This window comes from Pyrus communis, chromosome 15, assembly GCF_041283825.1.
Source record: "Pyrus communis isolate YQ-2024b chromosome 15, ASM4128382v1, whole genome shotgun sequence".
NCBI classification, from domain to species: Eukaryota; Viridiplantae; Streptophyta; class Magnoliopsida; order Rosales; family Rosaceae; genus Pyrus; species Pyrus communis.
In genome coordinates, this window is record NC_142579.1 from 35,841,314 (window position 1) to 35,851,004 (window position 9,691).

At 38.9% G+C, this 9,691-nt stretch overlaps 1 protein-coding gene and 1 non-coding gene across 2 annotated transcripts; one reads left to right on the forward strand and one right to left on the reverse strand.

Annotated features, from left to right (window-relative positions):
* Positions 1–881: 881 nt before the first annotated feature.
* On the reverse strand, positions 882–953 carry TRNAE-UUC (transfer RNA glutamic acid (anticodon UUC)). The gene has a single exon. It is a non-coding gene; the product is annotated as a tRNA-Glu (tRNA).
* Positions 954–6,086: 5,133 nt separating this feature from the next.
* On the forward strand, positions 6,087–9,102 carry LOC137717561 (cysteine-rich receptor-like protein kinase 29). The gene is given in 9 exon segments (XM_088686605.1): positions 6,087–6,106; positions 6,108–6,910; positions 7,183–7,311; positions 7,450–7,568; positions 7,653–7,863; positions 7,961–8,058; positions 8,060–8,199; positions 8,381–8,531; positions 8,685–9,102. Coding segments are annotated over 9 exon segments (1,959 nt in total). The 3' UTR covers positions 8,973–9,102.
* The last annotated feature ends 589 nt before the right edge of the window (positions 9,103–9,691 follow it).

Here is a 9,691-nt window from a genome sequence, read left to right on the forward strand (position 1 = left end):
GAATCTTTTGCATTAGGGAATACCGGATATATCACACTTGCTGTTGTGCGATCAGTGGTCTGTAATACTCCAAAAATCTCATTTTGGATCTCATTGCCACTCCAGAGGGTGGATTATATCTCGTTTGCTCAACGGGTGGGCAAGGTTGCTGTAATTCTTGTATTATATCTGTTTAATTACCACATGATGGAGCCTTCGTTGGAGTATTATACATGAGATTGTTAAGTAAGTGGTTGAGAATGAGAACAATATGGATAGACCTCTACTTATAAAAGAAGAATGATCAGGTATTGGAGACAAGAAACTTATAATTCCAAGTGACTGTTTATTGCTATGGTTTTCAAAAACATCTCAAGTTGTAAATGATTTTAACGGCGATTGCGTCGTTGACTAAGTCGACTATGCTGTTGGATACCGCAGCCCCCTTGACACTAGACACGATTGTTGAGAGATTGAAATCCCTTGTCACATGATGATGATGATTATCTTTCTTCTTCAATTTTTTCTTCCTTGTATTTTTTATTATGCAGTAAGATAGATATTCGTTTAAACGATTGTTGTGAGACTCACGTGCATATTGTGATCAACGAGTAACAAAATTTATAATTTGGATCTCAATTACCAATGGAGTTCATCACAAGTTAAAAATGATGTCTAACCACATCGATCACGAAATTAGCCTTTTAATTCTTGTATTTACAATTTGAACCTCAATTGCCAAAGAAATTCATCACAAGTATGTAATTAATAGCTTTTTCACTACAAAAATTACATTAAAAATGACATCTAAACCACACGATCACGAAAATTGGCCTTTTAGTTTCTGTTTAATAAGAGGCAGATACACCGAGAAGCCAAAAGGCAAAAGTTAAAGAAAAAAGTTCCGTTGCCGGGAATCGAACCCGGGTCTCCTGGGTGAAAGCCAGATATCCTAACCGCTGGACGACAACGGATTTACAGAGAAGAGCATAAAGTAAGAATATATACCTGATGGCCCAACTATCGTTTCATCATTTATTCTCATGCTAGCTAGCAATTCTCTCTTACTCCCAGTATATCACAACTAGCATTTTTCACGAATGGATTTGACATGTCGGTCATTGGGTTGGAGCATCACGAGAGCTGCTCTATCAAAAAATGGGAAAACGAGGTTTTTTTCAATCCAAACAAACGGTACATAACAAAAGTCACGTGCTTTAATTCTCTCCTTGGTGAGAGTTCTTTCTCTCTTCTCTGAGAGTATTTCTCACTGCCTGTAAGCTTTTCAATCTTGGGTTTTTCTGGTGGCATCAGCCCTAGCTTCGACTAGGGTTGGCTGTCGTGTCGTGTCTTTTCTTTGTTCTTTTCCTTCTTCTCTCCCTGCCTCTACTGTTATCTCTTCCCAATTTTCTCTCTGGTCTCCCATGTTACTCTACTCTTGAAGGTATACCTCTTCCCTGCCTCTTTGACACGTCCCGATCCCGATATTCCCCGAATACCAAAATAGGCACGTGCTAGCCGACACCCGAGGGTGACGAAAACCATTTATTGAGTGCAAATGCTGAAAATAAGGGGTAGATAAGGCTTATAAATATAAACAAAAACAAAAACAAAAAAAATAATGAATATGCATTTAAGGAACGTGTTTAGAGTACACAACTAACTAGAACACTAAAAGAAATAATATAAAATTGAATGAATAGAAGAATGGGTCCTACATCGAGAGGACTCGAAGATACCAATACAGAAGTGCCTTGAACCCTTGTATGCCTCGTTTCTTAGTCCTGAAGGGGGCACAAAACAAACATAAGTGGACCAAGTTGATATATATATATAATAAAACAGTTATCAACGTGTTAACTCCCAGGTTTTATGAAAACACATATATATCATCATAAACATAGATTTTTCGAAACCTAGCATGCCGTGCAATGTCTCAAATCATAACTTGTATATATAATAATCACTAGTGAACGTCCGATAACCCCCAGGCCCCATTCCGGCTCCCCGTCTCTGAGCAGACAGTCAGAGGAAAATACACTTCAGGTCCTATGCCGGCTCCCTGTCGATGTGCTAATAGCCAGAGGAAAAACACTTCAGGCCCTATGCCAACACCATAACCGTCGCCCGGGATGGACCAGAATCTATCCCTTCGTCCCGTAACGGAATAAGGACCACTAGGTAAGTATAAAACCATTGAACATATATATATTGAAAAGCAACTTCATATTATAAAGTCATTCATCATCTATACTATCAAGAGGTGTTCTAAACATGTTATAAATATCATATCGTCATCCATCAAATATTCTATAAGAACACAGGTTATAGGAAAAATGGTAATAATTCAAACTAGTCTCAATAAGCATGTTATCTCATAAAACATAGTCATCAAATCATGTTTTTCATGTATTCATTTCTACTATCAAAAAATGCATTTTTAAAAGGGGTCCATTGACAGATACTTAGCCGCTGAAGAGCCAAGCAAACTACCAAAAACAAAACGCCATAATAAATTGCCTCTAAGCACATAAAGGGTACATTTAGTCAAACTCTACTCAAACGACTTATTTTGGGAAAACAGACATCGGAAATGGGTTCAGGATGTCGAAATTAGCCTAGGATGGGTCCCGCACGAAAACCCAAAAAGTCAACGTTGGCCGAGTCAACAGTCAGACCGGATCAAAGTCAACGCATCCGGGTCAAGGGTATTGGGTAGGACCAGGTTGGGTCAAAGGGTTTGGACTTGGGTTTGGGTTTTAAAAGGGATTGGGCTCGGGTCACAAAGGCCAAGGTTTTGGTTTAAAATGAAGTTAGGTTCTGATGGGTTTGGAACCTTAGTTGGGCCTAAGGCTTGGGTTTAGCCCTAAAGGCTTGGCCCAAGGGCTTGGGTGCCCAAAGGTCTAGGTTGAGGGGGGATTTCAGACCACCTTTTGGCCGGTTTAGTGGTTGATTTTCTAAGGCTCATAACTTAATCGTTACTCAACGAAATCGAGTGAAACAAAAAGGAAAGTTGTAGTACTCAGTGAGAGGAAGAGATTGATACCTTGCACGCCGGCCAACTCACCATGGTTTGGCGGGAAATTTTCTCGAAAAGGGCGGTGCTCGTAGGAAAATTTGGAAAAGCTACTCCAAGCTATTTTCTGCGATTCAAACGTATACACAACTTAAAACAAGTTTCGATCTAACCCTAAAACACATCCCAAGGGTTTCTAGAAGCTTACCAATGTCGAAAAAATATGAAACACGACGGAGAAGATGATGAACAGTACCGGCCGAAAGGAAGAGAAGAGTTTGTGGTGTTCTTTCTTTGAATCTTAGTTCGCAAGGGTGATGGTGATGGTGTTGCAGGTAGATAGTAAGGGTGTGCGTGTGGGTGGATCAGAGGGTGAGAGGGTTTCGAGAGAGAGAGAGAAAGGAGAGATCACAGAGGGAGAATGAGAGAGAAGAGAAAACCGAGAGAGAAGAGAGATAGAGACTTTTCAGAAAAATAAAAGAAAAGGGAAGGGAACCGGGGGATAAATCAGAAGGTGGGCCTCTTGGGCTCACCAATTAAGACCCAAAAAATCATTTTTAAAAGGAAAATATCCCGAAACTTAATGAAAATACAAAAATACCATTTTTGTTCTGTAAATCCCGGGACGGGTTGTTACACTCTTCAATCCGATTGTCAACCATCTTTCTTTCTAAGATTGTGTGTCAAGTTTCGGCGGTTGCTCCGACTCGGGTGGTACAACCACCACCACTTTCTCCTTGTAATCTATTGGTTTCGACAATGTCGTTCGTGGATATCCACAAACTTCATTCTGATAGTTGGCTTCGCTCACTTGGCTGCCGATTATCCCTTGTTTATGGCTATGCTCTTGTAGCAACTTGTCGTTGGAGGTAGCATCTATGGAGGCGTACTAGACGGAGGAGGGGAATTGGCCGTTAGACCTATTTCAAAGGGTGGAGATGGCGGTGGAAGCTTTTGGCAGAAGCTGTGTAGTTTAGGCCTTTCTGTTTTTGTTTCCTTTAGCTTTAGGCCTTTTTGGTTGTAGTTAAAGTGTGTGTTGGGCCTTTGTTATAAAATGTGGTTTTTGTAATAAAATTTTCTTTGACCCAAAAAAAAAAAAAAAAAAACCGGTACATAATCTACCCTAAATTCAACTACAAGGAGGAAAAGAGCTTGAATTGAGACGAAGTGGGTAAAAGAGAAAGCGGTTGTATGCCCCAGGATAATCCACCACTGCAAAAACAAGGTTTCAGTTACTGGATCCCCACTACCGCTAGCTAGTGCTTGATGATGGAAAGTTGGAAACTGTATATGTAAAGTGCTAATGCTGTAAATCAGCACCATTTTGGTCCAATTTTGTTTTAGGTGATGTTCTTTCATTCTTTATCCCTTATTCCTCCTCAAGCCATAAATAATCACCGCACAAGATGGGGAAAAAATTGTTATTTATGTAAGAATTTCATCGTCCTGTTTAGTATAAAATGATATGCAATCAACTCCGATAATGTTCTTTTTTCTGAATCAATTGTCCTCTAAATATCTCCCTTTCCCTATTAGGCTATTAACATCCATCAAATTCTTCATTCGATATTATTCTTAAAGGCCATCCACAGAATAGCAACTTTATTTTTCTTTAACATAACAAAATTGTTCTTATTATACAAAAAATAAGAGGGCGCTTTGAAATATAGCAACTTGTATGATATGGAAGTGTGGAGTCACAGTGGTGTCTCGAGAATTTCAATTTTTACCTCTTGTGACCAAATTTGATGTAGCGTGACATAATGAACAGGAAATCGATCGAACGAAATACCCTAAGCTAGAATATATGGGTAATTTAGAAAAGCCTCAAAGTTTACTATTGAATGGTACTAAAGATTACAATCCTAACACCCTATAAGTTGCTTATATAGCGTCTATTAACCCTCGATTATCTGGGGATACAAATAGGAAACAAATTAAACATAACTAAAAACCTTAAAGGTCCTAAAATCTTGAAATTCCATTTTTGGGCTAGTATATTAACGACATTTTCCCAAAAATGCCTCTACGTCAAGGCAAAGCACTAAAGGGATTGTAATCAAATTAGGATTTGATAGTATTTTAATAGACTTTAAAATCAGAGTGTAATCAATTAAGAGTTTGAAAGAGGATTTTAAAAGATTTGAAAATCATGATGTAGTCAAATTATGATTTGAGGTGATTTGAAGAATACATCCAAATACATGAGTAGTCAATTAAAATTTTAAAAAATCCATACAAATCTAGGTATAGTGGGAATGCCAAAGATTTGCTAGGATTTTTATAAATGAAGGATTTTGATGGATTTGAGGGTGGGAAGTATAAATACAAAATGTCATCAACAATCCAACCCTCCCCCTATGATTTCTTTTCATGAGCAAAGAAGATGAACAGTCCTACCATGAATTCTTCTCCACTTTTTCTTTCACTTCTTTTTGTCCTTCCTCCGCAGATTCGAGGGTATATCTACCACATTTGAGGGTATATCTACCATGGTTCTGATGCTTGGTCTGTTTCTCATACTATAATTGGGGCTGCTGTCGTGCGAAAAAAATAAGGGGTGCTACATTGTAGCCACTGTAAATGGATTTGAAAGAGAAGGTGGAGGGCGGATAGGGAGTAGAAGAAGAAGAGAAGAGTTCTAGTGAGAGAGGTTGAGATTGTAAATGTTTGGTTCGTCACATGGTTCTCTCTGAAACGGCGGGTCATAGCCCAAAGCGAACAAACGAGCCAAAATCTACAATCCTCGCTGCCTACTTTACGTCCCTCCAATTATTCTTTTATCATAAGATCAAAACTAGAATTACAAAGTTTATGAGCTAATTAGACATCCAAAACATGTGCTTAATTAACTTCATTTTACCTCAGCTTATTTTCTCTCCGAGCTGAAATTTCAAAGGTAACCAAAGAATAATTTTCAACATCGCATACATTTCTGACTAGCAATTTGTCGCAAAACACACTACTAATTGATACAAATTTGATAATTATCAAAAACAACAAAACAGTGGTCAAATCACCAGGCACATGGTAGGAGATAATGTTCATACATAATTTGCAGAGCCATTGGTTCACACAAGACAAATATACAATGATTTCCTCAACCTCTCCATTTTTTCTCTCTCATAATTCTGTTACTAATCGCCAATACCAGTACTCAATCCCTTGATCGTCAGCAACCTTTTCTACGTGTGGCATGTTCTTACAACAAAGGCAACTACACCAACAGTAGTGTCTACCAGACCAACCTCAATCGTCTTCTGCCTTCTCTCCTCCTCAGCAATGTCAACAGCAACGGCTATGACTTCTACAATTACTCTTTCGGTGAAAACTCCGACCAAGTTTACACTATCGGACTTTGTAGAGGAGATCTTATAGCCGATGCTTGCAGTGCTTGCCTTGGTAACTCTACCAATATTCTCACACAGAGTTGCCCTAATCAGATGGAGGCAACTATATGGAACGAAAACTGCATGTTGCGCTACTCAAACCGCACGTTATATGGAATCCTTGAAGTTCTTCCTGCTTTTTATCAATCGAATTCAGAAAACGTTTCGTCATCATCGTTGGTGGTTGATGAGTTCAACCAACAGCTCATGACACTGTTGGAAAGTCTAACAAATGAAGCTTCGGGAGGTGGTTCGCTTAGGAAGTATGCAGTAGGAAACAAAAGCGTAACAGATTCTAATCGGACGATGTTTGGCCTTGCGCAGTGCACTCCAGATTTGTCCACCTTGGACTGCAACCATTGCTTAAAGGGTGGTTTGGAGTTTATTAATAACAGTTTTTATGGGAAGGATTCTGTGAGGTTTGTTAAACCTAGCTGTAATTTAAGGTATGAGGCTTACCTCTTCTTTGATCCGGCGATCGGATCATCGGGATCACTGGCACCAGCCCCAACTTCTCCACCATCAGGTATATATATGTGTGTGTGTGTGTGTGTGTGTGTGTGTGTGTGTGTGTGTGTGTGTCATTTGATAGTATACTTTCAAGGTAGCAAAATATGTGGTTTAGTTAATGATGTGAACTGGAAATTAGGAAAAATTCTAATTCCACCTGCAGATTCTGTTGGGGGTCCTCAACTTCAATAGAAGATCAGATATTACTTGTTATTACTTTTTAAGAAGTCTAGGTTTGAATTAAATGAAATTTCAGCCACGGAAACAGAGAATTTCGGGTTTTTGTAGGAAAGAAGAGTACTCATACACCTTGGGTTATCATTATACCTATTGTGGCGACTGCTGAAGCTTCGGTACTAGTTATATCCATCTGCATGTATCTGAGAGCGAAGAAGAGAAAGAACGGACTTACTGAAGGTACATTCAGAATAATTAGTTTTTCTTTAATTACTTGATCCACTAAATAAAAACTCCTATATGCAAATATGTAAAACAAATAATAAACTTGTTTTCTTAAATATTTCCTAATGCTTGCAGAATAAATTACAAATGCAGATCAAATTACAAGTGCAGAAGCCTTGCAATTCGACTTTGACTCCATTAGAGTTGCCACAAATAACTTTTCCGAGGCAAATAAGCTTGGACGAGGTGGATTTGGTGCCGTTTACAAGGATGTGAATGTCTTGTTGTACGAATAATAATGTTGGATGTGCGCCAAAGTGAGATATATGTTAACTTGAAAAATTGATTGAATGCAGGGTAGGCTTGCGAGTGATGAAGATATAGCAGTGAAAAGGCTTTCTAGAGATTCTGCACAAGGAGACTTGGAATTTAAAAACGAGGTCTCGTTAGTGGCAAAGCTTCAACATCGGAATTTGGTTAGGCTCTTAGGTTTTTGCCTGGAAGGAAATGAAAGGCTTCTTGTCTATGAGTTTGTCCCTAATGGAAGCCTTGATAAATTCATATTTGGTAAGGTCTGCTTTTACTTCAAAAGTTTATTTGTGTGCAGTTCGTGCTACAAATGAGCACAAATATTGCATAATTTTATTTTTACATGAATATGTAGATGCAGTCAAGCGTGCAAACTTGAATTGGGATAGTCGCTACAAAATTATAGTAGGCATTGGACGAGGGCTCCTTTACCTTCACGAAGATTCTCGTCTCAGCAATTATTCACCGTGATCTAAAAGCTAGCAACGTATTGCTAGATGCAGAAATGAACCCCAAAATTGCTGATTTTGGGTTGGCAAGGTTGTTTGTGCTTGACCAAGTGCAAGGCGAAACCAATCGAATTGTGGGAACCTAGTAAGTATTAGACTCAAAGATACAATGTTATGGTAGTGTACCTATAATTTTGAAGTGCATGTAAAGAAAGCTCCTATGAAATGCAACACAAGTAAAGAACAAGCAATAGGATAATCTTAAGAAGAATAGTGAACATTTCCATCCAAGGTAAAATTGACCTTCTTCTCTTATATATGTGCAGCGGATATATGGTTCCAGAATATGTAATGCGTGGACAATTTTCAGTTAAATCCGATGTCTATAGCTTTTGTGTGTTAGTTTTGGAGATGGTAACTGGCCAGAAAAATAGTTCTTTCCACCATGAAGGCAATATGGAGGATCTTCTAAGCTATGTAAGTACCACAAAATAGTAGGCATTTGCATGTGTCTTTAAAGATTTGGGACTATATTGCTGCAGTTAAATACACAAAAAATGAAGGAAAAAGTGTCTTATTTTGTGTGTGTGTATATATATATATATATATGCTCATTCGCCAATTATGCAGGTATGGAAAAACTGGCGAGAAGAGACAACTTCGAATATAATAGACCCTACATGGATTGCTGGTTCAAGAGGTGAAATATTGAGATGCATCCATATTGATAGGCCGACAATGGCTTCCGTTATTCTTATGCTTACTAGCAACTCTCTTTCTCTTCCGGAACCCTCACAGCCAGCATTTTTTATGGTTCGATCAGACATGACAGCAGTTGAAGGGTTAGATCAATATCGAAGCAGCTTTATCAAACAATCAGTAAATGAGGTTTCAATTACGGAACTATCTCCTCGCTAGAGCTTGTTGATGGGCACTCCATTGTGAGATGTTTGCAGTGTAATTCAGCACCACTTTGATCCGTTTTATTTTAAATGATGTAATGCATTCTGTGAGTAGGTTCCAAATGCCTGAAGAGTTCCTTGCAAAAGTTCGTCTTCCCGTAACAATGCAACTCCTTAGAGATGGCATCTCCTCGTCCTACTTCGACATCTCCTCGTCCTCGTCCCACAATTTTCTTAAAAAACCGAGGCTTCCTTCGATAGTACTAAGTCAGCCTGCTTCCCCACGTGCATGATGTGAAGGTCTTTTTTGCAGCCACGCCTTTACTGACACTATATGTGGCTTCACTTGATCTGCGACGTATTGACCACTACCAGCAGACTGGTTCATTTGCTAGCACACTTTCTAAATGGTCTAGTAACTCTTTAGCCTGGCTGGATCCAAAACCAAGATCTCCATCTTGATGGTGCCGAACAAAGGCACTCTCCTTGGTTTCAATGCTAGAACCATCAGTGGCTTCTGTATAGAGTTTCGTAACTGGTTCAGCTATCTGTATCCACCCAAAATCATTGCTCTGCTCGCAAACTTCCCAATCCTTGTTGGCAGACCACCTAACAAAATTCAATTTATATTAAAACCAAACAAAAACAAGGATAACTGTAAAGGACAAATAGATAATGGATATCCCTTCCTCTTCCATTGACCCAAAAACAGTGTTTTTAAATCACACCAGAGCG